This window comes from Talpa europaea (assembly GCF_964194135.1).
Source record: "Talpa europaea genome assembly, chromosome: 1".
NCBI lineage: Eukaryota > Metazoa > Chordata > Mammalia > Eulipotyphla > Talpidae > Talpa > Talpa europaea.
In genome coordinates this window covers 2,903,178-2,929,762 of record NC_140073.1, presented here as the reverse complement: position 1 = coordinate 2,929,762, position 26,585 = coordinate 2,903,178, and the positions used below count along the sequence as shown (strand labels likewise).

Sequence of the window (26,585 nt, the reverse complement as noted above, 5' to 3'; positions counted from 1 at the left end):
GATGCTGGTTAGCTTCATATTTTATTGAGGATTTTTCATAATTAAATTGAATAGTAAAATATGCTTTTCATGCTTTGTGGTATTAAGGTAGCCAGGTAAAATATGTTAATCGGTTTTCCCTCTTTTTCCATTTTCTGGAACAATGTGTCCAAGATACAGACTACTTGTTGCTTCAAATTTTGGCAGATCTTGCCTGTAAACTTCCTGTGTTGGTTAAAAAAAGAATAAAAAAAAAACTAAGCACGTGTCCCTCTTGCCTCAGAGGTCCGACCCGCCGTGTCCTGGGGGGACTTCTTGTGGGAAATAAACCCGTGTAAATATCTCAAGCGCTTAGCACCTGGGGCAGCCGGGACAGACAGTAATAATTCCAAATTATGAGGCTGGAATGAAGACAGTGCAGAGGGCCCAAGACACTCCCCATGTTGCAGAAATAAATTCTAGCCTTTTACCCAGGCAAGGGAAGAAGAAGGGATACTTCAGGAATGGTGAGATCCGGAGGAGCTTTATTATTCATGAGGTCTCAGACCTGGGTGGCCCCCTAAGGTCTGAGCACCTGTCTAGAGATAAAGCGTTTTCTTTCATACACAACCGTCTTACATTGATAACATTGGTTAGCAAGCACAACTGTTTGCTGTAAAACTGCTAGACAAAGGGAGAAAGATGGACATTCCGGGAAGTCCTTGAGAGGGAACTCAGTTTGGCCGGCCCTCCGACCTTGTTAAAATGTAACCTCGTTTAGACAAGCTAAAACTTAGATGGAAAGCTCTCTAAGGAAAGGTTTATCAAATAAGCAAACTTGCTATTTACAAGCGCATTGGATTATTTACTGCACCAGGCCTAAGACCCTTTAGCAGGAAAGATTTGCTGAGCAGTTCCTTTTCACCCAAACTTGGTTACTAAACCTTGTATATGGGGGAGCATCAGCCTGTTAGGGCTGGTTTGCAGCTAGTTTCCAGAGGCAGAGAGAAACGTCGATTAAGTTGCAAATTTCCTCACTTCCATCGTTCATGTCCTCCCGAGTACATGCTGGGCACCTACTGTGTGCTGGCCACCTACTGTGTGCACGGCACTGAGGACTCAGCGGTGAGGACACAGCCCCCTCTGACCCACCAGGGGCTCTCGGTCCCTGCAGGAGGCCGGAAACCCTTCTTCCCCGCCCTCTTCCTGTTTTTTGTTGTTAAGAGAAAAATCCAGATGCAAAAATTACTGTTGTGCAAGATACGCGCACACACCAGACACAAAAACAAAACCAAAAAAAGACAAAGGGGAAATAAACGAACTTAGCAGCTTCGGGGGCGGCGTTCCAGACGGGCTTCCGCCGCCCAAGCCCGGCCCCCGCAGCTGGCACAGCGGGCCCGTCACCCCACGTCTCCAGCCCGAGGGGCGCCCGGCCCACGTCAGCTTTACGACACCGCCGCCCGGACGCCCCGCCCCGCCCCGCCCCCGCGGCGGGCCCGGCCCCGCCTTCCTCCCAGACCCAGGCTCCGCCCCTGGCCGGGCACCGCCCCCAGCCGCAGCGCAAAGAGCCAATCGTCGTCCGTTTCCACGTCCCGTCCCTTTTTGGCGTCTGCCCTCAACCAAAATGGCGCCATCTCGGAAGTTGCCGAAGCGCTAGAAGTTGTCGAAGCAGGTCCGGAAGCTGCCGAGCGAGTCCGGAAGTTACCGAAAGAGAGCAGCGGGGAAGGAGGATGGCGGATGTCATCGCAAGACTCCGGGAGGACGGGATCGAGAAGCGTGTGATACAGGAGGGCCGAGGAGAGCTCCCTGACTTTCAGGATGGCACCAAGGTTCGTGTCTACCTCTCTCCCCCCAGCCCCGTCTGCGGCGCGGTGCGCATGCGAGGCGGGAGGAGGCCGTAGGCGAGAGGTTGCGCATGCCCAGACAGTAGCGGCCGGTGACCCTACCCGCTCACATGCGGAGCTCGACGATGATTGGTTGGAGTTTAAGTGGGGCGTGAATTCGGATGCTTTTGCCCCGCCCCCTGGCCTGGCCCTGCGGCCGCATTGGCCCGGGAGGCCGTCCGTCATCACCAGCACCCTCAGCGCCTGAGGAAGGCCGGGGCGTGGCAGGGGCCCGTGGGCCCCTGGGTCGCCGGGTTTGCGGCCCCTTGTGGAAGGTCGGGCCTTCCGGGAACGCCTGGGCCGTGTCCCGTTGCTGGCTGAGGAGACCGGCCTCGGAACCGGCCCAGGGGTCGGGTCCGCCCACCAGAACCCTTGGCCGCTTTCCGACGGCTTCGCGTGGCATCACGCGGGCAGACGCGGGCCCGGAGCCGAGTCTCCCGGCCGCCCCCGGCCGCCCGGGCCCCCACCCCGCAGCCCTCCGCCCCGCCCTGCGAGCTGCCCGCCGGCTCCCGCCGCTGCCCGGGGTGCCTCTCCCGGGCGCCCTTCCCAGCCGCCTCCGGTCCTCGTGTGAGGGCCTTCGCTGGGCGGCCCCTGCCCCGGGGCGGCCCGCAGAGCACACGCGCCGCGCTGACCCGGCGGGCTGCGAGGGGGAGGCCGCGGTCCCGCCAAGGAGCCGCCGAGGTATGGGCGGGGCCGCCCCCCACAGAGAAGGCAGCCTGAGGGGTTCTCGAAGGAGGGAGATCTGGAACACCCCACGGCGGCGAAGGAACAGGCTCAGCTAATACCACAGAACAGCCTCGGCGCCAAATGCTCTCGCCGGCCCGCGAGGCACAGGGGCCGGGGCAGCCCCAGCTGAGAGGAGCGGCGCGGTGTGGGGGTGAAGAGTGTGAGCGCCTCCGCCCATATCCTGCCGCGGGTTCCCTCTGCAGGCCCCTCTCCCCGCTCCCCCTGGCTGGCCTGGCCGCGGCCCTCCTGTCTCCTCAGCAGGCGCTCGTGCCTGCCCCTCCCCGTCCCGCTCAGCCTCCCCCTCTCGCACCTGCCTTCCCGCGCCTGACCATCCCACCGCACGTCCGGGCGGCTAAGACTTAGCCCAGGCCGGCCCATCTCAGCGGAGGGCACCTCAGCCTCTGCTGCTCAGGCCGCGAAACCACAGGTTTCTTTTGCCAGGTCTGTTCGTGTCTGTCCCACAGCAATTTTGGAAATAAACGGGGATCTGACACCCCCCACCGCAGCTCCCGCCCCCGCTCTTCACCTCCCCTGGGGCTTTGCGGCCTCCTACCCCAGTCTGCACCCTCTCACCTGGGGCGCCTCAGACCCAGCCAGGTCATGCGCCTCCCTTGCTTGGAGCCTCCCGGGCTTCCATCTTCACGTGAAAAAATGGAGTCCTCCCCATGGCCTTTGCGGTCCATCTGCTGACCTTGGGATCCCCTGGTGCACCCCTCCGTTACCCTGCCCCTGCCACTCTGCCCTTGCTGCTGCTGCCAGCACAGGCCTTGCCCCGGCCCATGGCGAGACTTCTGCACCTGCTGTTTTTTTGGCCAAGGAAGTTCCTGATCCCTCCTACCCCGGCATCTGCCCAGCTTCTCTCCCCCTTCAGATCTCTGCTTAAGTGTGGCCTCCTCAGAGAGGCTCCTTGCCCCTGCATAAACTCGCCCCACCCTTCCCAGCACCTTGTTTGCCTCGCGGTCCCGTGAGCAGGGACTTTTGTCTGTGTTGCTTGCTGCCGTGTCCTGCTGACAGCACAAAGCCGGGCACAGGTAGGCACCAGTAGGGGAAAGACACTTGGAGCCTGGTCTGTTCTTGTCTGTCCCACGGCAATTTTGAAAATACACCAGGATCTGATACACCCCACCGCACCTCCCGCCCCCACTCCTCGCCTTGCCTGGGGCTTTGCGGCCTCCTGCCTCCCCTTTCTTTGCTGGGACTCTCCTCCCAGCCCGCCCCCCAGTCACCGTGTAACTCACTTTCCTCCCCTACTGGGTGAATGTCAAAGCCACATAAAGGTCGGGTGGTGACCTAGCTGGGGGCTGGCTCATCCTTGGGGGTTCGTGGGGGTTTGTACCCTTGCCTGATCTCACGTGTGGCTCGCAGGCCACATTCCACTACCGGACCTTGCACAGCGACAAGGAGGGCACCGTGCTGGACGACAGCCGGGCCCGTGGCAAGCCCATGGAGCTCATCATTGGCAAGAAGTTCAAGCTGCCCGTGTGGGAGACCATCGTGTGCACCATGCGTGAGGGCGAGATTGCCCAGTTCCGCTGTGACATCAAGGTACTGGACATCCGCACCTCCCCCCAGGGTCTAGCCAGCTGGGCCCTTGTCTCCACCCTGGCTAGGCCACCACCAGCCCCCCTGGGTGCCACACCAGCCCGGCATCCCGGCCTCTCTCCTGCCTTCCACTCTCCAGTAGCCTGAGTGCAGCCAGGAGACGCATTCTCAAGTGAGCACAACCCAGCAGCCCCTTGTTTCAAACCTCGCTGGCTCCTTGTCACCGTCAGGCTAAAGCATTAGCTCCAGCTGTTCCGTGGCCCTGCCCGCCTCCCCCAGCTCCCCCACAGCCTTCGCATCCTCCTCTTGGCCATGGTTCCCCTTCATACTTCAAATTCATACTTTATGAAATCCTAAGTCACCACCCCCAGGAAGCCCTCCCCAGCTGCTGGTGGTTGGTTTGAACCCTGCCTCTTGGGCCTCCCACCCCTCATGCTTCTTGGTGGTTAGGAGCTTGGCCCGGGCCTGAGCTACTGCAGGGCAGGGATCAGACCTGTTTATTTCTAGCTTCAAATGCCCAGCCTGGAGCCAAAGCCCAGGACACATCCACTGGCTGGGTGCACGTTAGCCTAGCTGTCTGCCCCCGCAAGGGAACGGGCAGTGAGAGGAGCTGGCAGCGACGGGGTGAGGCGTAGGCCCTACCATCCCCTCCAAGGGTCTCCCCTGGGGGTTTGAAGTGCTGTCCCGGGCCCAGCGTAGGGATAGGCCCAGGATGGGGTGGCGGTGGGCAGGGGGAGAAGGCAGCGTGCTGGGATCAGACTGTGAAGGAGCCGCAGGAGGAGGAGGTGGGAATCCACTGAGGATGGGGAGGCAAGCGGCGAGGGAGTGTGTGTGCGGGGCTGGGAGTGGGTGGCCGCTTGCGGCAGAGCCCGGGGCGTCCCTGGAAGGGCGGCCGCGAGGCTGGAAGAGGCCGGGGGAAGCCCTCATGCCTTCCCGCGGAGTGGGGCCTATGCCACTGCTGCCCCCCAGGCCTCCGGGGCCTCTCTCTGACAGTCGGGGGGCAGGGCCTGGTCTTCTTGCGTCCAGTGAGAAACCGGCCCATGCTGACGGGCCCCCGCGCCCTCCTGCAGCATGTGGTCCTGTACCCGCTGGTCGCCAAGAGTCTTCGCAACATCGCTGCTGGCAAGGACCCCCTGGAGGGTCAGCGGCACTGCTGCGGCATCGCGCAGATGCACGAGCACAATTCTCTGGGCCACGCCGACCTGGACGCCCTGCAGCAGAACCCCCAGCCCCTCATCTTTGACTTTGAGATGCTTAAGGTGAGGGCCCTCCAGCCCTGGTGCTCCCCCGGCTGCCCTGCCTGCCCATCTGGGGCACGGGGGCGCTGACCTATGGATGGACCGTTGGGTTGGGACAGGGCAAGTGCAGGGGGCCTGGCGGCCCCGTGGGTCTCCCCCAGAGCCCCTCCTCTTCCCGGTGTCAGCGAGGGCAGAGACCGTCCCCGTCTTCCTCGCTGTTCTAGTCTCAGGACCTGGCTGAGGCACTGGGCACGCGGGAGAACGGTCAGTGAATGGACCAGCGATCCTGCTTCAGGCCAGTGCCCGATACCCGCCCGCCCAAGGTCAGGCCTGAGGCTGGAGAGGCGGTGCTGCCCCGAGGCCCCCGCTCCAACTGGCCCCTGCCCGGCAGGTGGAGCACCCTGGCACGTACCAGCAGGACCCGTGGGCAATGACAGATGAGGAGAAGGCCCAGGCCGTGCCGGTCATCCACCAGGAGGGCAACCGGCTGTACCGCGAGGGCCATGTGAAGGAGGCCGCCGCCAAGTACTACGACGCCATCGCCTGCCTCAAGAACCTGCAGATGAAGGTGCCGCGGGCAGGCCAGCAGGCGGGGCAGGTGCAGCAGACGGGGGGCCCAGCTCACTGCCTCTCCCCCTCTGTCCCCATGTCCAGGAGCAGCCCGGGTCCCCGGACTGGATCCAGCTGGACCAGCAGATCACACCGCTGCTGCTCAACTACTGTCAGTGCAAGCTGGTGGCCCAGGAGTATTACGAGGTGCTGGACCATTGCTCCTCCATCCTCAACAAATATGAGGGTGAGCGCCCCCGGCCTCCTGCTCCCTGTCTCCTGGGCACTGGGCACAAGACCTTGCCTTTGACGTCACCCGCACTCTGAGCTCCCACAGAGCCGACCCTGTGCTCCCCGCCCAGGCAGGGCCAAGGGGCCCTTGTGCCCCTTGGGGGTGAATGGTGTCCCGGGCTGGGGGCTTTGGGGTGGAAGGTTGCCCCCCTCACCCTGGTGTGCCTGCTGCCCACTGGTGCCCCCTGCAGACAACGTCAAGGCCTACTTCAAGCGGGGCAAAGCCCACGCGGCCGTGTGGAATGCCCAGGAGGCCCAGGCTGACTTCGCCAAGGTGCTGGAGCTGGACCCCGCCCTGGCACCGGTCGTGAGCCGAGAGCTGCGGGCCCTGGAGGCGCGGATCCGGCAGAAGGACGAGGAGGACAAGGCCCGCTTCCGGGGTATCTTCTCCCACTGACAGGCCCTGCCCGGCCCAGCACTGCCGCTGCCAGCCCACCTGTCCCACTACTCCCGCCTCTGTGTATAAAGGCCTTATTTATCTCTCTCTGGGGCAGCTGAACTGATTCGTTGGGGGAGCCGGGTCACCACCTCACATTCCCTGCTACCTGGGTGGTCTTGGAAGGCACAGGGTCAGGCTCCACACCCCAGCTGCCCACCTCCCTGACAGAAGTGAGGGGCGGGCTCTGCCACCAAGGACGTGTTTCCTGTTGGCCAAGGCTGGGGTGCAGGAGCCTGGGATCCTCAGGGAGCAAAGTAGGCTCATGCCAGGGGGCTTGGTGCTGAGCACGGTGGCCTCCAACCTCTGACTCCGTGGCCCCACAGTGGCTTCTGGGGCAGAGCTTTCAGCAAGAGGCCAAGTCTGGGCAGAGGGTGGCCCCTGCCCGCCGCAGGGCTGGCCCAGGTGGGGAGGGTTGGCAGGAAGGACCTCGGGTAGCGAGCAGGATAAAGCCCTCCTGAGACAGGCCTCGCGGCCCTGGCCCATCCAGACCATGCCTCTGGGATGGCCTGGCCCCTCCTGGCCTCGTGTCCCCATCGACCTGGACGCTGGTGGCTGGCGGGATGCGGGTGGTGTTTATTTTCATGGATTTACACGCACTGGAAAAGCCTCTGGGCCCTGGCGGTGCCCTCTTCCCTCCCCCTGGCCGTGTCCCCCACGTGAAAGGGCAGGCAAAGATGCAGGATGTGGGGCTGGGGGCCAGCCTCCCACACATGGCCCCTCGCCCCTCGAGTCTCTGCATGAATAGCTCACGTCCAGCCGGTTGGGCCTCACTCTTCACTGTCCAGCTTGAGGCTGATGCTTCGGGCCTTGCCCCGGGCCAGGGTGGTGGGGGGCGTCCCCGGCCCCTCGCGCTCTGCCTGGCTGGGCCCCCGTGAGCGAAGCAGCTGGCTCTGCTTGCGCAGGAAGTCCACGGGGGCAGCCCCGCCGTAGCTGCTCTTGGCCAGGCTGGCCCTCGAGGGTCCCGCAGGGGCATGAGGGTGGGAGCCCGCTTCCAGCTGGCCCAAGTGGGCCACGTAGCCATCCGACAGGAACTGTGGACGAGGGTGGGCAGGGATGAGGGGCTGGCGGGATGCACACCCTCCTGCTGCCCTCTGCCCGCCTCCCTCGGCTCCCAGGCAGCGGGGGCTGCACCACAGGCCGGGTCTGACCCAGTCTCCCAGCACGTGGCGACCCAGGCCGGGTGCCAGGGTGCTGAGGCTTCACTCTGACTCCAAGCCTCGGCGTCCTCGCTGTACGGCGGAATCACTCAGCAGGCACTAGCTTTCTGCCCAGCCCTGCGTGGTGCTGTGCGTGAATCGTGGTCTTTGCGACAGCTGTCAAGGTGGGTGCAGCTTACCGTCCACTTCACAGGTGGGGTATTGAGACTGGCAGGGCCAAGGCACATGCCCAGGGCCAGGCCAGAGCCCAGCCAGCACTCCAGGTCTTGACACCCCCCTGAGTGTGGAACCCTGTCCTGGGAGGAACCTAGGTCCCCTGAGAGGCTTCAGAGATGAAAGGGTGGGGAGCGGGGAGGGTGTCTTGACTCGGTGGCCAGTGCCACCTCAGTGTGGCAGAGCTTCCTCACAGCCGCCCCCTCTGGAGCCTTTGAACCCGCCCTCCCACCAGGCTCCCGCTCCCTGGGGGCCCCACCTGGTGCCCACCTGGCACTGAGCCTGCAGCTTCCGCACTGCACGGCCCACAATGTAGGTCTGGCTGGGGGGCAGGCCCAGCGCTGCATACACAGCCACATCTTTGGGGGACCCGTATCCGGCTACAATGTTCAGTTCCACCTGTGGCAGAGATGCCATCAGCCCCCCGGACCCACCCTGGTGTTGGGGGTGGGGGTCTCCCATGCCTCCAGGGGTTGCTTCAGGGACGAGGCTTGTCAGGTGGTGGGGGACCCGGGGAGGGCAGCACAGCGAGTCCCTCCCGGCCTCAGGGCTGAGTGTCTCCTCCACCACCAGGGGGCAGGACCGTGGGAAGAGCTGTCAGGGCCGCAGCCGGGAAGAGGCAGGACCCGGCGGGGCTGGGCTTTGGGCGGAGGGAGTGGGTGAGAGGATGGGGAACCCGCGTTGCCCCCCACCTCCTGCACGAGGCTCTGCAGAAACACGGCCTTCTGGCGCAGCGGGTCGTGGGTGAGGCCGTCACAGAAGGAGACCACGCCGTGGGGGAAGTTGTGCTGCGACAGCCAGGCCACCACGCGGTGCTTCTGCATGTCGGGCCGGCCCGTGACGTACAGGATCAGGTAGCCCGCATCCTGCCAGTGCCTGCGGGGCGGTGGCCGTCAGCGCGGCCCGGGGGGGAGGTCCCCGCGGGAGCCAGGGGCAGCGCACCTACCTGACCACGTCCACTGCGCCGGCGCGCACCTTGGGGTCGCTGCCCATGATGGAGACGCTGGCGGTGAAGGAGCCGTCGATGCTGAAGACCACGGCCTCTGTGCCACGCGCCACCACCGTCAGGCAGCATTCCGCGTACGTGTGGTCGCCCCTGCGGCCCGCGGGGGTGGAGTGTGAGCGGCCTGGGGCCGGGAGTCCCTCCCCGCAGAGGCCCAGCCGGCCGTGCTCACCTGACCACCATGCGCACCGGGTAGACGCCAATGCCCAGGGCACGCTCGGAGGGCACCGGGAAGGTGAGGCGACCCGAGCTGTTGGTGACCTCTGTGCCAAAGTGGATCCACTTGCCTGACAGCGGCTGCGTCATGATGTAGACGTCCACCTGGCGCGATGGGGGGGGTCCCATGGGCTGGCGAGCACCCCACCCTGAATGGCCCATCCAGGGGCTGGACGGGGGCTCTAGCCGCAGGGGCTGGAGGCAGGCAGGGGCTTTGGGAGGGTAGCCCCCCCGTTGGGCAAAGTCACCCTGGCTGGGCTGGGTCTGCCCTGGGCTGGGGTGAGGCCAGAGGGTCCTGACCTTCTCTCCGGTGAGCGTGACCACGTCCAAGGGCCCGTACATGAAGCGCCCACTCAGCACCTGGGGGCGGCCCTCGCACACCACCGTGTCGCTCGCCCGGTGGTTGGAAGTGACGTTCTGCCAGGAGGAGACAGCGTGAGCCTGGGGTCAGGTAACGGGAGGCAAGGGGCCGCTGCAGGAGGGACGCGTCCAAGGGGTGGGTGCTTTTGTTGGCGGGGACTGCCGGGTGCCACGCAGAGGCTGAGTGCCCAGCCCGGACTGACCGGGGCTTGAGGGGCGGAGGAGACCCAGGGGGCCGTGACCATGGGGGGCAGACCCAGGAAGGCCAGAGTGGCAGCCAGGAGGGGCAGGGCAGGTACCCGGATCTTGACTTGGGTGCGTTTGCGCTGCCACTTCTCCCTGGGGAAGGCGGGGCTGTAGATGGATGGCTCCTCGCACTCGGTCAGCTGCGGCCGCTCCTTCTCGATCACCTGCGCGGCGCGGAGGGGAGGCCGCGTGAAGGCGGGAGCGCCCGGCCCCTCCCCCCGCCCCCGCTGCTCAGCCCTGGGCCCACCTGGCGCAGGATGAAGGCCACCACGTCCGCCGACTCCCAGTAGCTGGCGTGGAAGAGGTGGGGCAGCGTGACGGTGGGGAAGGCGGTGAGCGCTTCGGGGCAGTAGAGCGAGTAGTCGATCCGCTTGGTCCCCCACCAGCGCTCCAGGACTGCCAGGCAGCGAGTCAGGGGTGACCTCACCGGGGGCCGCCTGGCGAGCCCCTGGGCACACTTCCCTGCCTCCTTCCCAGCAAGCCTGCTCTTGCCGAGTCCCAGCTGAGTGCCGGCGGGGGTGTTTCCTCCGGGCTTTGGGGTCAGGCACACACCGCTCCCCGGGCTGGGCGGTGGGCGGCCAGCGCACTTACTCTTAACCACCTCGCCGGTGGTGCTGGGGGCAGCTGGCGGGGCCGGTGGCTCGGTGCCTAACTCGCTGCCCTTCCAGAAGGCACCGCTGGCAGAGGTGGGTGTAGAGGGCACCAACATCTCCAGCTCCTCCAGAAAGAGGCCCGAGTGGGTCTGCAGGGTGTCGGCTGGGGGCGGGGGGCAACCTCAGCGCCAGGCGGGCCCACTCCCTCCCGTCTTACCCCCAGGGGTTCTCAGCTAGCGGGGCTCCTCTACCCCCCATCTCCCTGCCAGCATCCCCGGGCAGGTCTTGGCTGAGGCTGAGCTGCCTCGTAGCTGAAAGGGCACACTCTTAGCTCACCCAGCAGCCACTCCGTTCCTGCCAGACGCCTGCACCCCCCACCCCAACAGAGCCCCACTTGTCTCCTAGCCAAATGGGTGCCCACTTGCACATATCCACTTGGTACATGGCCCGGACATGAGTGCAGGTGCCTGTGGAGATACCCTCCAGACGCTGGCATGCCGCCCTCACGGCCCCTCATTCCAGGCCGTCATCACCACTGCCCCAGCTCCTGGGCAGAGGGGCAGAGGGTCCTGGGATCCAGATCTCCCAAGGGCCAGGGCAGGGCTCCCTTGGTCCTGGGGGTACTGACAACTGATGCGGGAACTACCCCATGTCTTGGGGGACCCACCCCGCTGATGCCCCCCTCCCCCTTTTATCTAGGCTGGGGGCATACCCAGCAGCAGGGACGAGCCATCTCCCAGGGGGAACTTCTGGTAGCGGGGCACAGTCAGTGGGGCGATGGCCTGGAACTTGGGGGCCAGCAGGGGCTCAAGGCGGGAGGCGCAGGGGTCGGCTGCATGGAAGAGGTTGTAGATCTGCTCGCAGGCGGGGCGCATCTGGGTCACTGGGGTCAGGAGGAAAGGGCGGGGCTTGAGCTGGGCGTGCTGTGACTCCCCTGCACGCTGTGTGACCCTGAGCCAGCACTTCCCAAGCCGCACCCCCTGGGCCGGCACCAGGCGGTGCCCAAAGTCAGCTTTCTTGGTTGAGAAGGAACCAGCCTGCAAGGTGCTGCCGTGGCCCAGGAAGAAGCCTTCCCAGGCTCGCTCTGGACCCCTCGCGGGGCAGGTCTGACGTGTGCGCCTCCCAGGGCACTGGCCTGGACAAGTCCCTTCTTGCTGGCCGTCCAGGCCCCCCTCTCTGGCCGGGTCATTTAGTGTCGGTATCCCAGCGTGGCGGGCGAGGTGAAAAAGCAGCAGGGCGGGGAGGCAGCTGAAGGGCACGGGCGAAGCATGCAGGCCCCACCCTAAAGTCTCACCCTCCAAGGCGGGCATCACTGTTTTACGCAGAGCCAGCACCAGGCCCAGCGGGGAGCCAAAGAGGAAGAAGCCGGAGACTTTGAAGTCGAGGCGGGCGGTGCTGGCGGGGCCATCCGGAGCCTCGGAGCTGGCAGCGGGTGGGCAGGAGACTGTGCTGGACCTCCGGGGCTCCCCAGAGAAAGTGGTAGGGGGCGTCGCTTGCAGGCTGCAGGGGAGGAGGGCTGCTTAGCGCCGCTGCCCCCGAAGTCCCCCCGAAGGCCCGCGTGGGCGCCGGCGGAGGCGGAGGGGCAGGGGCGCTACCTGTTCTGAGAGCCCTCGGGCTCAGGGCCGGCTGTGTCGCTGGCGGTGCGCTGGGCGGGCAGGGCTGAAGGTTCTGGGCTGGCGCGGCCCAGCCCCTCTGCCCCCTCTGCCAGGGGGTCCCGCACTGGGCCGACCTCTGGGGAGAGCAGCTCATTGTTCTAGATGCAAGAGGAGACGGAACACGCTTAGGACGGAGGCCAGCCATTCCCACTTACGTGAAGCGAGGACAGGCCTGGCAGGTGGGCAGGGCTTCAAAGAAAGTGCGAGAGGGGCAGGAACGGGGCTGCCGGGGACCCGCTGCAGAGGCCATGTTCCGGGGGCAGAGCCCTGGGGGCCCCTCCTGAGCACGCAGGTGCAGCCGCACTGACCATGCTCCCCCGGCGGCTACTGCCCCGGCTCCCGGCGCCCACGCTGGCACTGTGGCAGAGCGCGTCAAAGCCCAGGATTCCGCCGACGCCGTCCCCGATCAGCACCACCTGGGGGAAAGGGCAAGGCCACCAGGGGGCTGCAGTGGAGCCTTGCTCCTGGCAAGCTCCCTGGGACACCCCCACCCCCTGACCTGCCCGCAGAAGCCAGCGCCCTCAGGCGAGCGCAGGAAGGCGGCGTAGGCCTGGTTGGTGCGGGCGATGACCGTGGCCACGGCGCCCTGGTAGCGGGAGGACGAGGTGGCCAGCAGCGGCAGGGCGGCCAGTGGAATGTGGTCCTGGGAGCGGGACAGGCTGTCGCCGTCGTGGCTGTAGGGGCTCAGGCTGCAGGAGGAGGGCGTGGTGGGTGGGTGTGGAGTGGGTGACCTCCGGCCCCACGCCCTCCGAGTGCCCTCAGCCGCTGGCAAGTCCTAGCAACGCGGGGGCCGTTCTGACAGAGCTGTGGACTAGACAGATGGGTGACCAGCTCTGTCTGGTTTCCCGGCCTCCCCCTGCCTGTGGGGCCTCCCACGGCCCAGGAGCCCCTGAGGGGCTCTCTGCACCTTGGGGACCCTGGGTGTCCCCCGCCCTTCCACCCCTGACCAGTACTTGGAGACAAGGGCATAGGCGGCAGCGCAGATGGGCGGGCAGGGCACCAAGCGTAGCGCCACATGGCCCAAGGCCTCGGGGAAGTGGACGCGGGTGACGGCCTCGAAGGCCAGGCTCAGCGTCTGCACATCTGCCTGTTTGGAGCTGGCGTCCCCGGGCCCGGAGTCCAGGATGTTGCCGCTGTGGAGGATGAGGAAGAGGGCGTGGACGGCGCAGGCCTCAGCCCCCAGCTCCACAGCTCCATCCGGACCCTGTGGGCACAGTGTGTGTGCGTCAGGACTGGGGCTTGGCCAGCAGGGGCAGAACTTGGACCCGGGGCAACTGACAGACTCACCTCCGAGTCCCTGGGTGCTCGCGCCCCATCCCCGACGTCTTTGGTGGCCTCAGTTCCAGGGTCTGTAGAACGGGGGAAAGCAGTGAAGAAGACTGAGGGTCTGTGGGAACCCCCTCATCAGGCACTTCGGGTTGCCCCCTCATTGTCTACCTCCCCCCACTATCCACCCCCGACTCTCCCAGGCCATCTCACTGCTGGGCCTTTACTCAGGCCAGTCCTGAGGCTCTCAGGACTCCCCACAATGGCTGTTTGCCTCGAAGATTCTAATCCCTCCCTTCCCAGGATGTAGCCACTAGCCATGGGTGCCTGTTTCAACATAAATGAATTAAAATACAACCCAACCTTCAGCTCCCGGCCATACCCACCACATTTCTAGTGCTTGAAGTTTCAAGCCGCTGTGGCCAGTGCTTACCATCCCGGGCAGCCCAGGCCTGGAACATTCCATCACCACAGAGTTCTGTGGGACAAGCTCATCCAATCCTTCAAAATCCACCCGGGACGCCACCTCCCACGTGCCTCTGCCGTCTCGCCTCGTCCTCCCTGCGTGCCCTCCACGCCCTCCTCAGCTGCTGCAGTTTCCCAAGCACCAATCTTGTTGGATGGGCTCCAGCCGAGGACCCCGGCCCTCTGGGCCCGCTGCGGGCGGGGTGCCGGCCGCCCGCCGGGGTCTGTACCTGGAGCCCCCTCTGCCTCCATCGGGGAGGCGAAGGCGTCGATGAAATCGTTGGAGTTCCACTTGGTCATCTCCTTGGGGAACACCTCGTCGCTGTCCGAGAAGCCTTCTGGAGGGACAAGGGGCGCTGTCACGGGGCCGGAGGAGTGGCTGAGGCACCCCGCCTTCCGCCAGGGAGGCCCCGCGGATGCTGACCGTGGGCATCAAAGAACTCATCCTCGGAGCTGTTCTCAGAGTCCCGGGCGATGTTCTGCATGCGCCACTCGGACAGGCTCTGGGGAGACACGCCCCCTGCGGGGCCGGGGGGCCGCGGCCTCAGCTCCCGGCCTCAGCCCGGCCAGAGGCCCGCTCCCTCCGTCCCTGGCCCGGTGCCTCGGCCTCACCTCCGTGCTGGGACGAGTAGGAGGACCGGGAGGATGAGGACCACTGCTTGCCAAAGCTGGCATCGGGTGAGGCATCAGGGCCTGCAGGGGCCTCAGGCCCGTCGGGGGTGCTGGCATGGCTGGCCCCTGCCCGAACCTCCATGCTGGGTTTCCCAGGGGGCGGGGCCTCGGGCCCCTCGCTGCTTGCGTTGCACTTGGCCATGCGCTGGGCCAGCATGCGGGCCGTCTCCTCCTCCAGCGCCCGGATGTCAGCCATGCTCAGCTCTGTCCACTCGTCCTGCCAGCACCAGGCCTGGCGGTGGGCCCGCAGCATCACCCGCCGCAGACCTGCAGGTGCCCATGCCTCAGAACCACGCCACCTCAGCCACACGCAGAGCCCGTAGGTAGGTCGGGTAATGGCTCCTCCGGGCTCGTGACCCACCCAGAACCAAAGTAGGGCAGGGCAACTGCCGTCCAGGAGGTGGGGGTGGAAACTGGGGCATCTGTCTTCATGCCCCATCACATTCCCTGCCCCTGTGGACACCCCAAGTCTGAGCCAGACCCCACCCCAACATCCCTGGCAGCTGGGACCAGTGTTTGTTCCGTTCTCTTTCAGCTGGCTTCCGGCTGGCTTCTTCAGAGGAGGTAACAATTAAGGCACTAACAGTTAATGAACGTGTTGATGGTTAATGAAGCGTTAATAGTTAATGGAAGTGTTGGCACTTAATGAGGGTTGTAGGGAAAGATGATACCCATCCTGGGATATTTTCATCTTAAGTGGAGGAATAAAGTTAGAAATTTCAATATCTAGGAAATAAAGTAACAATGGCTGAATTATAATTATAAGCCTCCAGGAGGAAAGAGATCAGAATCTTAATGGTGGTTCCACGTGGGTGGCTTTCATTCTCTTATTTGTGCTTTTTGGTATTTTTCCAAATGCAAGACAAGGAACCTGTGTTACTCTCCGAGTAGATGTTCTCATCCGGAGAATGGGGCTGACACCTGACGGGGCTTGCGGGAGTGAAAGGAAAGCTGGCATGAAAATTAGCGAAGGATCTGGCATGTCGGGTCATGTGCTGGTCGCTTGGTCACTGTTAGCTCAGTGTCTGGCCCAACCTCCTCCTCGTGTCCAGAGGGAGTGTCGAGGTGCGCAGATGGGAGGTGGCTTGCTGGGGGACCCCACGCAGTCATCATGGAGAGGACCCCAGGCCCCTGGACACCCCCACCCAGGGATGGACCTTCTCCCTGCAGGTGGCCCAGGGCCGAACTTTGGGAACTGAGGGTTAGGTTTGTGGGGGGTGCATGGAACTGGGGTTCCTGGATTCCAGCGCCAGCAGATGGAACTCTGGGAGCTGGGGGGTGGGAGGGCACCTCGAGAGAATGACATCCTTAGCCTGTTTGCCTATGAGGGCTGGAGACCCTCCCGCAAGTCTGGAAGGTCCTGCGGAAGGATGGAGAGTCTGAGGGTCCCAGTGGGTTAGAAGCGGCGGCTCTGAATGTCAGAGCCATGTGGACGTCAGGGGCCACGTCGCCAGCCTCTCGTCCTGACTCCCGGGGGCGTCGGGGCTAGGCGGCCCGCACGCTGGCCAGGCGGCGCCGTTCCCCTGTGCCTCAGCCTCACCGCGGCAGACGCGGGCGAGGGGGTTCTGTGGCTGCCGGGAGAGGGAAGCTCCCCGCCGGGCACTCACCGACGTCGTGGATGAACTGCTCGATCTTGGCCTGCATGCCCCAGTAGCGGAACTCCACCTTGCACAGCTTGTAGGCGCACATGAGGGGTCCCGTCTGCGCGGCCGTGCGGGCCCAGTCGTCAGCCAGCGGCCCCCTGCCCGTCTTGGCCGAGCGGTATAGCCGGGGATCCTCTTCTGCCTTGTACTCCCCCGGGGCCACCGCGTCCTTCACGATGTCGATGGTGTCTGAGGGGGTCGGGCAGCACTGAACCTCGCCAGCCCCTTCCAGCCCCCCTTCCTGCCTCGGGACGGGGAGGGTGGCCTTTCAGACAGGAAGCCAAGGCCTGCGAGAGCGCGGGGCTTGGCGGAGGCCGCCCGCCGGGGTCCCCTGCCGGCCTCAGGCCTCACCCAGGATGCGCTGTCTTCTCTCCGCCCCGCTCAGGTTGAAGACGTTTGGCTGCTGCCCCCCATCAGGCAGGTAATAGGTCTCTATTTCAATGGAGAATTTCTCCACGAAGGGGCAGGTGTACCTGGGTGGGGCCAGGGCTGGGGTTACAGCTGTGCCCACAGGGCCGCTCCCGGTGGCCCAGGCCCACGCCAGCCCCCCTGCTCACCGCGTCCGGGTGTAGGGATACGCATTCCAGGATTCCTCCTCCACCTGCAGGGCGGCCTTGGGCAGCAGTGCCCGGAACCAGCCTGGGATGTGGGAGCCCACGTGGTAGACCTTGTGTGTGTACTGCCCGCTGCCGCCGGGCCCGTCCGTGTAGGGCCGGTTGGCCAGGATCTCCACGCCACTGCCCTCGCCACTCGACTCCTCCCGGCTCTTTTTCTGGAGCCCAGGACCAAGCAGAACAGGCAGCTCAGCTCCTGCGGGCCACCTTGGCCTTGCCCCCTGCACAGCTTCGGGGCCCTAATCCTGGCCTTTCCAACTCCCTGAAATGGGACCCTGGTCCCCTTGGCTCTGGGGTCAGGATCACAACTGTCCAGTACCCCCTGGGGTTCTGCAACCTCAGCTCAGGTATGGTCTGTGCTGTGTGGAGGTACTGTTTGGGGTTCTGTTATTTGGGATCTGTTGATAAGCAGAATGAACCCCTGCCCTCCTGCAGCTTGTATTCTAGTGGAGAGAGACAGATAACAAAAAAGCAATCACGGACTGTTAGAGGGTGATACGCCCCGTGGGAAAGAAAGTAGAACAGGGTGAGCGGGGTAGAGATGGGGACTGTTTTGACAGGATGGTTGGAGGCCAAGATTCAAACATGACATGAAGGTGGGGAGGGAAGGCGCTGAGCGGCTGGGGGGTGGCATGGGGGGTATTCCAGGCAGAGGAGGGTCTGGGCAAGTTCCCAGGGGGGAGTGTGCTCCGGCAGCAAGGCGGCCCTGGCGGGACGGCTGGAAGCATCTAGAAGAGTGCAAGGGGCCCCCATCTCTCCAAGGACCTGACCCTGACCCTCTCTAGGTCCCCAATTCCAGCTCCTGCCACACCCCTCGGAGTGTGAGAGCCTCATAGCCTGTCCTGTTGTGATTCTGGAACTGGAGCTTGCCCACTCAGGCCTCCTCGGATTCTGCGCCCGCTTCTGGGAACACATCTGGAACAGGTGTCCCTCAGGCCCTGCACCAACCCTCTCCCCCCCCAGAGGGCCCGCCTGTCCCTCCTCTCTCCACTCCTGCCCTCCCCTTCCACTCAGCTCGAATTCCCTCCCTCACCCTCGGGGTCCCTGCCTGCCCTCTCCGTCAGTTTGGGGCTGATTATTATTCTAGCTCCCTGGCCTCCTGGGTTGCCAGAATCCTGCACCCTGCGGGGACCCCCTCCCAGCTGCCGTCAGTCCTGCCTCCTCATGCGCCCCCCCCCCCCCCCCCCCCCCGCCCCAGGACTACAGATTCTAAGGAGGATTTAAGGATCGCAAGCTGGGCCGGGCTGGCTGCTGGGGTGGGCCCTTGGGTGGCGCCGCGGGCTCCTCGGCTCCTTCCCCCCGCAGCCCTCGCCCCCTCTCCCCGGCCTCGGAAAGGGGCCTCGCGCTTTCTGGCCACCGAGCCTCGCAAGCCCAGGAGCGGGCTGGATGGGTGGCGCTGGGCCCGGCCCGGTGCTGGGTGCGGCCGGCGCGAAGCCTGGCCCGGGGCCGCCCGCCGCCCTCACCTGGATCATGTAGAGCTGGGCCACCTGGTACTCGTCCAGGCTCATGGGCAGCAGGATGTGGTACTCCTTGATGAGCATCCTGAGGGCGCCCGGCCGGCCGCGCGCGGCCTCCGCTCCGCCTGGCGCAGGGCACGGCGAGGCCGTCAGCGCGGGGCGGCGGCGCGCGCCCCCGAGTCCTGCGCGCGGGCCGAGGGGCTCGGGCCGAGGGGCCCCATGCCCGCGCCGGCCGCCGGGGAGGCAGAGGCGAGCCCCGCGCCGCCGCCAGCGCCGCCCGGGGCCGCCGCGAGGCCGAGCGCTGACCTCCTTTCCGCGCGGCCCCCGCCCCCCGCCCGGCCGTCGCCAAGGCAACCGCGCGCTGACGCGGCCCCCCCGAGCGGCGGGAGCCGGCCCGCGTCGCCCGCCACCGGCGCCCGCGACCCCCGCCCCCAGCGCGGCCGCTCGGGGGACCCGCCCCCGGGAGCCCCCGGGCCCCTCCCTCCGGGCCCGCCCCCACCGCCGGCCCCCCGGGACCCGCCCCCCCGCTTCCCTGGGTTGGTGGGGTGCGGTGTCCCCACCCCGGACGCCAGCGAGAACCTTGTCCCCGGGTGTCTCCGTGGAGCAGCCCGTCTCCTCAACATCCCCGGGCGCCCCGCCCCGCCCCCAACCTCCCTGCCAGGAGCGACACCCCTCGCCCCCCAGACCTGCTCTCCCCTTCCAGGCGGGCAGCGCCGTCTCGGACCTGCCCGCCCCAGCATCCCCCCGGGACCCCCGCTTCCCGCGCGCAGCCGCCGCGGTCTCCCTCCCGGGGCGGCCCCCGGGCCGCGGAAGCGGCCGCCCAGATGTTCCCAGGGCCCCGCCGGAGGCCCGCTCCGCCCACCTGCGCCCCGGCCCCGCGGCCGGCGCCCCTCCCGCGCCCCCGCGCGCCGGCTGGAGGCCCCGCCGGCCCCGCTCCGGCTGCCCCGCGCTCCCGGCTCACCTCGGGCTGCGGGCGCGCGCCCCTCACCCCGCACGGGCGCGGGCGGCGGCGCCTCGGCTCGCACCCCGGACCCACCCCAGGCCCGGCCTCGGGCTCCAGCAGCCGCCGGACCCTCCGGAGGCGCAGCGCGCGCCCATGGCCCCGACCTTCCTCCCGGCCCGCCCGCGGCGCCCCGGCCGTCCTTCCCCTCGCCCGCCGCGTCACGGCCGCCGCCCCGCCCCCTTCCTGGGCCCGGCCGGCCCCCCCACCCTGCGGGGTCCGGGCGGCCCCGCCCGCGGCGGAGGAGGGCGGCGGGGCCTTCCTTCCCCTCGCGGCGGCGGGGCAGGAGGCTGCTCCCCCAGCGCCGCGCTTTTCCTTCCCTTCGCGCGCCTGGGCTCCCCAGAGCACCCTGGTTCCTGTCTGCACCTGCCCCGGCCCCCCGGGTGCTGCGGGAACACGGCGGGGGCCCATCCCCTCCACTCCGGGCCCGGACCTGGGACCAGAGCAAGGTAGATGCCTCCCTACTGAGTCTGGCCCAGCTGGCCGGGTCTTTCTTTGACCTGCCTCTACCTAGGGGTGGGGCTCCAGCGCCCCGGGGCCTCCAGGCTCGGTGGGCTCCTTCAGCAACCGGCAGTCACCCTGCTAGCCCCTGCATGGCGCCCGTGGCCTTCACCACCTGTACCTTCCTGGTGCACAAGTCTGGCCAACCAGACCCTGGGCAAAGGCTGAGACACCAAGGGCTGGGCTCAGGGGACCACACCCAGGTGGCTGGATGCCCCAGGGCAGTGGATGACACGCCCAGGCCGGTCTCCCCTGGGCTCTTGCCTCCCAGGTGCTGGGGAGGGAGGCAGTGGACCCTGTGGCCTGCGGAGGTCAGAGATGAGGTGTCTTCAGAGCTCCCCAGCCGACTGGGAGTTGAGGGTATTAGGGCATTAAAGCATGAGAGGGTGTGACTTCGATGAACTGGCATTTTCTACTCTGCCAGCATGACCGCTGATCCAGAGACGCCTCTATGCCCAGCTGGGGCAGTGGCTGCAGCAGTGGAGGCAGCAAGGCCAGCGCTGCCCCCTGGTGGCACCATCTGAAGGTGGGCAAGACCAGGCGCAGCTGGAGTGAGTCCTGTCCTAGAGGTACTAAGAGCTGGGGAAGGCTGGGGGCCCAGAGGGGCAGGTGCCACCAGGGCCCATGGATGGCACCAGAGAGCCAGGCCCAGTCTGCCCCTCCCAAAACCGTCTCCCACCTCTAGTCCCCCTCCCTCTGGCCCACCCGGGCGTATTACAAGTACCAGACTCAGACTCACAGCTGAGAGAACAACTCCAAATTATCTTTTATTTATACAAAAAGGGCATATTTAGCAAAAGACACACTGAGAAAAAAGTGGCTGTGGCCCAGGAGACAAGGCAGGGAGGTGACAGGCCTTCCGAGGCCCTGCGGGGGAGAAGGGGACTGGGTGGGAGTGCGGGGCTAGTGCTGTGTGGTGGGGGCTGCAGAGTGCTCCAGTTGGGCCCACGCTGCTGGCGGGTCATGGGGCTCGGGGACCTGCCGCTGTCTACCGTGGGGTCCCAGTTAGCGCTGCCGACTGGCGTGAGAGCGTGGCCCCTGGTTCCTGGAGGGCACCCACCGAGGGACACAGGACAGGAAGCCCAGGATGGGAAGTGCAACTCGGGGTGGAGGCCAGGGAGAAGCAGGTGCTCTGCAGTGGCCAGGAAAGGTCCAGACGCCGAGGCGGAGGCGCGTCCTGTTACGTGCGGGCGTTCCGCTCTGTCTCCGCCAGGCACTCTCTGACTAGGGCCCGGGCATGGATGATGCCTGGGGTGGGGCGGGTGGGAGTGGGGAGGTAACAAACGGGGTCTCAGAGACCCTCCACTGTCCCACCCCCGCCCTCCCGAAGGCCCCCCGCCCCTGCCCCCTTCAGCACCCCGCGGGACGGGGCTGCGCCGCCGGGCCGGCCAATCCTTAGATTCGCCCCCTTGAAACACCAGTTCCTGGTCAGTCCCTGGAAACGGACTCGATGCAATGTCAGCTGGCGGCGCCTCGCTGGGGAGTGGGCCAGCCTGGTCCCGTCTGGCGGCCCTGCCCTCCCGAACCGCCGGCTGCGCGGGCCCGGGGCAGGGCGCGGGCCGCCGCACTCACCTCGCTTCAGGCGCTCCATGGCGCTCTTGCTGCCGGCGTAGGTGGGCCGGATCTCCTTGCCCATCTCCTCGATGACAGACAGCAGGTCGGTGTAGGTGCTCTGGGAGCCCTGGGCGCCGGGCGGCTTCATAGCCTGGGTCGAGAGCACGGGGGGCGCTCAGGCGCGGAGGGGCTGGGCCGCGAGCCGCGCGCGAGGCCGCCCCGCTCACCTGCACGTAGCCCATGGACGGCGGCCCGAAGTCGTTAAACAGCGGCCTGAAAGGGGCAGCGGCTCCCGGCACCGACCCCGACGGCGAAGGGACGCTCCCGGCTGCAACGGCGAGCGGTCAGGCGGGGCAGGGACGCGGCCGCCCAGCGCCCCGCGCCCCGCGCCCGCGGCCGGGCTCGCCCTCGGCCTCCCGACGGCGGGGCGCCCCTCCCCCGGCGCGCCCCGGCCCGGCCCCCGGGCCACGCCCACTTCGCAGCCCCGCAGACTGAGGCTCGGCCGGGGCGCGCGGCAGGCCCGGCGCCGCGGACTCGGGCCGTCTCCTCTCCGAGGGCTCGGCCGCCCGGGCGGCGGGCGGGCGGGGGCCGAGCGGGCGCTCACCTGTGGGGACGGGGGTGCCGGGCCCGGGGGTGCTGGAGCCGGGGGTGCTGCTGGGGGCGGGGGCGATGGGCTTGTAGGACATCCCCAACTCCTGGGTGCGGCGGACGCCGGCCGGCCGCTCCTCCGGGGTTGGCTGCCGGGCCGCTCAGCCGCGCTCTGATTGGCAAGCGGGTTGCACGCCCCTGGTAAATAGAGCCCAGGCCGGAAGGGCGGGCGGGCAGGAACACGCCCTCACTCCCGATTGGCGCAGGGAGACGTCACTCGGGCCTCCTCATTGGCCGAGGCCGGCCCCCACCGGTCGCAACCGCCGCTGATTGGCCTCCGCCTTCCGGACCTCGCACCTGTCTGCTCCGGATTGGGCGGTGGCCGACGCCCTCCGCAATTGGCGAGTTCGCGGCCCCGGCCGGCGCGCTCTCAATCCGATTAGTCCCGAGGCCCGAGGGGCGGAGCCTCGGGAGCCGGACGGGAGTCTGGTCCGCCGAGGGTCGCGCTCCGAGGTAGGTGTTCCCCGGCGCGGGCGCAGCCCTCGCGCCTCACTCGCGCCTCTTCTCACGTCAGCTTCGCGCCGCCGGGTCTGGGGCTGCTGTCGCCGCCGCCGCTGCCGAGCGCGCCTTTCCTCCGCGGTGGCTCCGGAGGACGCAGGGCTTTGACGTCCCGAGCCCTGCGCCCCACCCCGTGCGCCTTTACGTCACCTTTCACCGGCTCGACACCGCGTCCCCGTGTGCGCATGCTCTCTAAAGCCTTTGTTCCCATGGCAACGGGTCCCTCCCCAACGCCACCGCCGCGCCGCGCCTCTTAGGATTGGACGGTTCTCAGGTCCGGAATGCCCTCAGGTTCGAGGGCGAGAGCAGAGACCCTCAGTCCAAATTAATTGTCTAAGTTAAGGGTTGGACGAAACCAACCCCCTCTCGCAAGGACAGGCGTGTGTTAAAGGGACACACGTGCGCAGGAGAGCCCTCCCCGTGAGCTCGGCGGGGACTGCTTGAAAAGCAAAGTAATATCGGATTTATAGGATCTATCTTTGAGTCCATACTGATATGAAAAAGTGATTGAATGAATGAATAAGGAGACAAATCTCCCATACAGAAGAATTCTAATTTACATACTCTGCTCTTAATGAGGTGAATTACAACTCCCGCCCTGTGTGGGCTGAGTGTAATGATTTCCAAAGAACATAGTAAGTAAAGGGAGGGAAAAGTAATTTAATAGCACAGAAACCTGACAAACACTGCCTTCAGCTGGGCGATCAAATCCAACCTCAGTAGTGAGGAGCCCTTGATGTGAGGGGAGGAGGATGGTCTTGCATCTGTCTTCCTGTCATGAGAGAAAAATATCAGGCAAATCCCAGTTTTGGAACTGTATAAAACACCTGACCAGCCCTTCTCAGAACGGTCAAGATCTTTAAAAATGAATAAACACCATAAAACAAACAAACAAACAAACAAACAAAGATAGGGAGAAAAGTTGGAAAACCATCATAGCCAAGAGAAACCGGGGCAGTCGAATGTAACTGACACCCTGGGTTACATTGTGGAACAAAAGAAGGGAACCACTGATACATTTATAAAATGCTGGACTGAATTAATCACAATGTATCATTATTAGTTCATTGGCTGTGATCAACGTCCCATTCAGTTATAGGATGTAACTGAGAATGTGATGGTTTATTTTTGTGTCCACTTGACAGGGTCATGAGGTTCCCAGACACCTGGTCAAAGTCCATTCTGGGTGTACCTGGGACTATATTTCTGGATGAGATGATTTTTTTTTTTTTTTGCTTAGAATAACAGGAATGTAGGCCAGGGGTACGGGAGGTGAGAGGATTCACCAGAGACAGAGAGGGGAGCATAACAGGCTGATCTACTACTGAATAACATTGCTGAAGGGAGCAGCAGGGAGACAGGAGATGTCTGCTGAGCCATATGTGGGTCAGCTCCCTGGTTGGTGATCGAACTCAGGTGGTGGCAGTGACAACACCGAGACTCAAGTTGTAGGCCACCAGGGAGGCCTGAGATGAACATTTATTTATTTATTTTTAAAGATTTATTTATTTTTATTTATACAGGCACTGGGTACAGTCAGAAGCGGGGGAGGGTGAGAGAATTCACCAGAGCCAGAGCGGGGAGCAGAGCAGGCAGAAGGACCGAAGGACACTGCTGAGGGGAGCAGCGGGTGGCAGGAGAGGTCTGCGCGCTGTGTGGGACCCTCCTCTGGTGGCCGAGGAGCAGCCGGGGATCGAACCGGCGCCCTGGAGGCTTCAGGCAGCTTTGCAACCCAGCGCTCAACCGCTGCGCCACCGGGGAAGCCCAAGATGAACGTTTAAATCCATGGGCTGAGGGGCCTCCCTGGTGGCACAAGGGGTTGTCTCAGCACTATGAAGCTCTCCGCAGCCACCGCAGCACAAGTTCCATCCCCAGCCAGGGAGCTACCCACATGGCGCAGCAGACCTCTCTTGTCTCCCCTCTGCTCCTCTCAGCAGTGCATTTCAGTCAATCCATCTGTTCCATTCCCCACTCTGTCTCTGGTGAATCCTCTTACACCCCCCCGCCCGCCCCTCTGGCCTGTACCCCAGTTCTTGTATGAATTAATAAATAAATCTATGGAGTGAGTAAAGCAGATTGCCCTGCCCAATGTGGGTGGGCCACCCCCAATCAGTTGAAGACCTGAATAGAACAAAAAAGGCTGAGTAGGAGGAGCCTTGCTTGCCTGATTGTTTGATCTGGAACATCCTTCTTCTGCCCCGAGACTGAAACTCACAACACTGACTTTCATCATTCTTGGGCCTTTGAACTCAGACTGAAACTATACACTTTGTCTCCCAGTCCCTAACTTGATGACTACAGAGCTTGGGACTATAATTAACAATTTCTCACAATAAATATCTTTCGGAACACACATACTCACACACCTCCAATTGGTTCTGTTTCTCTGGAGAACTTGACTAACACACAGGAGAGGCTGGGTGGCATGTGTGTGGGCGTTATATGGGAACACTCTGTGCTATCTTCTAAATAATTCTGTAAAACCTAGAATGGTTTTAAAATAAGTGGATGATGGTTACCTGGTTGCACACATGTGGAAAAATTCGTTGAGCTGGACACTTGAGATTTCTACACCTCACTGAATGTGTTATACTCAAACCACCTGAAGTGGATTTAATGTCAAAATATGAATTTACAGCTTCTCTTGGAGTACCCGGTGATCTTGTAGCTCCAGACTGTCCCGACCGGCGGCGGTGGGGCCGGGTGGCCGGGTGGCCTTCTGATGAGGGAGGGGTTCTCAGCTCAGCACAGTCTCTGCCTGCCTGGTTTTCCTGTGCCTGCTCCTGCAGCTGTCTGCTGAACTTCTAGGCTAGCCATCTTTTTGAGGTAGGAGGATATGCATGAGATTTAGGGGAGTTGGGGGCACGCTGCAATCAAGCTCTTCCCGCCAGTCACCCCACTCCCTCCAGCACAGAACCAGCCAAACTGGGGACCCAGGGCTGGTGGGAGGCTGACCTGGAGTGGCGTCCTGGCCTTCCCCTGGCACCTGCAGCCTCTGCAGAGAGGACAGACATCTTCCTAGGCAGCAAGCCCATCTGCGCCAGCCAGAGATGGCAGTGGGGGGGAGGGTATCTCCTCCTCATCCCTAGACCTGCCAGACTGGCAGGAGGGATCGCCTAACTGAAGATTAGGGATTAATTGGGGTCTGTCAGGCGTGTGGCACTGAAATTGCTGCAGCCAGCCCTGGCATCTCCATGTCCAGGCTCCGAGCTGAGCAGGGCTCCGGTGACTGCCCGCCCGCCCCCTCTGTCCCAGGCTGTCTGTCAGGGGCCGGCCCTGAGAGTCCCCAGCCCCTCAGCAGGGCGGTCAGGGCTCACCCCTCCAGCAGACAGAAGCAGGGGAGGTCATGCCTGTGCCATCTAGCCCCGCCTCTGCTTCCTCCTTGTGTGCGCGGCTTCTGCCCACCCCCCTGGGACCTCTGTGCCTGGCAAGGGGCTGGATGAGCCTGGGGGTCATACGGCATCGTGGTCAGTTCCTGCACAGGAGTGGCAAGCCCGAGTGACACTGGGGAAGGATAGTCTGGCAGCATTCGCCGCGGCCTGGAAGGAGTGATGGCGGCGGGGAGGCGTGACCTCTGCACGCCGCTCAAACTCAGCCTCTTGCTTTTCTCAACCTGGCAAATGGGCTGTAAAGACCAGGTGGTGTTGGAGGCGCGCCCGTTGGTGCCCCTAGAGAGCAGACCCTGAGCTGAAGCTAGGGATGCAGAGAGGGGTGAGGGGTGAGGCAGGTTGTGGCGGTGAGCCCGGGATCTAAAGGAGGGGCGCTGAGGGCAGGGAGGGGATCGAGCATTAGGTGGCAGTGGGCACGCACTCACCTCCCTGTGTTCACTGGGTGTCTGACAGGGCAGCCTGGAGGCTGAGGGCAGCAGGACGGGGCCACGGCCGAGCCTGTCTGCTAACTTGCTCCTTCCAGCTGAACGCTAAGTTCATTCTGGAAGGGAGCTCTGAGTACAAGCCCCCCGCAAGAGTAAAAGCCAGAGAGTGGGAGGAGCCCTCGGCACCTGCTCCAGCCTCTGAGGTCACCCTGGACCGGCTGACCCTCTCTCAGAAGAGGGGCCCACACCGGCTCCAGGATAGGGGCTTTGGGTTCACTCCTCCAGGGGCGGTGCCGACACTTGCTCTGAACTGGGTGGAGGATCCAGGGAGGCCCTGGCCCACTCCCTGGGAGCTCACAGTCAAGGGGGCTTGAGGCCAGAGAC

General features: G+C 64.7%; 3 protein-coding genes across 4 annotated transcripts; 1 reads left to right on the top strand and 2 right to left on the bottom strand.

Moving 5' to 3' along the window:
• Positions 1–1,673: 1,673 nt before the first annotated feature.
• Positions 1,674–6,712, top strand: AIP (AHR interacting HSP90 co-chaperone; the record flags this gene model as incomplete). Of its 2 annotated transcripts, none has more annotated exons than XM_084241420.1 (6): positions 1,674–1,787; positions 3,933–4,112; positions 5,180–5,368; positions 5,739–5,915; positions 6,002–6,143; positions 6,379–6,712. In XM_084241420.1, 6 exons carry the CDS (start codon positions 1,689–1,691, stop codon positions 6,582–6,584), a joined length of 993 nt encoding a protein of 330 aa, XP_084097546.1. In that variant the 3' UTR covers positions 6,585–6,712. The 2 variants fall into 2 exon arrangements, with proteins under 2 accessions (XP_084097546.1, XP_084097545.1); XM_084241419.1 differs by having other exon boundaries at positions 1,689–1,787; positions 6,002–6,135; positions 6,379–6,584.
• Positions 6,713–7,186: 474 nt separating this feature from the next.
• On the bottom strand, positions 7,187–18,306 carry PITPNM1 (phosphatidylinositol transfer protein membrane associated 1). The gene is made up of 23 exons (XM_084254965.1): positions 18,193–18,306; positions 16,673–16,887; positions 16,467–16,588; positions 16,080–16,304; positions 14,413–14,739; positions 14,225–14,320; positions 14,031–14,138; positions 13,357–13,418; positions 13,023–13,273; positions 12,569–12,758; positions 12,378–12,485; positions 12,010–12,167; positions 11,709–11,914; positions 11,127–11,297; positions 10,413–10,577; positions 10,069–10,217; positions 9,875–9,985; positions 9,516–9,632; positions 9,172–9,320; positions 8,943–9,092; positions 8,689–8,872; positions 8,267–8,395; positions 7,187–7,657 (listed from the first exon to the last, which is right to left on the bottom strand). The coding sequence occupies exons 1-23, from the start codon at positions 18,268–18,270 to the stop codon at positions 7,394–7,396; spliced, it is 3,735 nt and encodes a 1,244-aa protein (XP_084111091.1). The 5' UTR covers positions 18,271–18,306; the 3' UTR covers positions 7,187–7,393.
• Positions 18,307–20,716: 2,410 nt separating this feature from the next.
• Positions 20,717–22,081, bottom strand: CDK2AP2 (cyclin dependent kinase 2 associated protein 2). Its single transcript, XM_084253704.1, has 4 exons — positions 21,846–22,081; positions 21,469–21,569; positions 21,260–21,392; positions 20,717–20,935 (listed from the first exon to the last, which is right to left on the bottom strand). Exons 1-4 carry the CDS (start codon positions 21,925–21,927, stop codon positions 20,868–20,870), a joined length of 384 nt encoding a protein of 127 aa, XP_084109830.1. The 5' UTR covers positions 21,928–22,081; the 3' UTR covers positions 20,717–20,867.
• Positions 22,082–26,585: the final 4,504 nt, after the last annotated feature.

Bases quoted from the DNA above. Each gene is read 5' to 3' on its own strand.
- PITPNM1 (XM_084254965.1), bottom strand. From the start codon at position 18,270: ATGCTCATCAAGGAGTACCACATCCTGCTGCCCATGAGCCTGGACGAG. The intron at 13,419-14,030 runs GTACAGACCCCG...CCCGTTCTACAG, and splicing joins GGAGGCAGAGGGGGCTCCAG to ACCCTGGAACTGAGGCCACC. The intron at 8,873-8,942 runs GTAGGTGCGCTG...ACCGCCCCGCAG, and splicing joins GGCGCAGTGGACGTGGTCAG to GCACTGGCAGGATGCGGGCT.
- CDK2AP2 (XM_084253704.1), bottom strand. From the start codon at position 21,927: ATGTCCTACAAGCCCATCGCCCCCGCCCCCAGCAGCACCCCCGGCTCC. The intron at 21,570-21,845 runs GTGAGCGCCCGC...TCGCCGTTGCAG, and splicing joins CGGCACCCCCGTCCCCACAG to CCGGGAGCGTCCCTTCGCCG. The intron at 20,936-21,259 runs GTGAGTGCGGCG...GCCCCACCCCAG, and splicing joins CATGGAGCGCCTGAAGCGAG to GCATCATCCATGCCCGGGCC.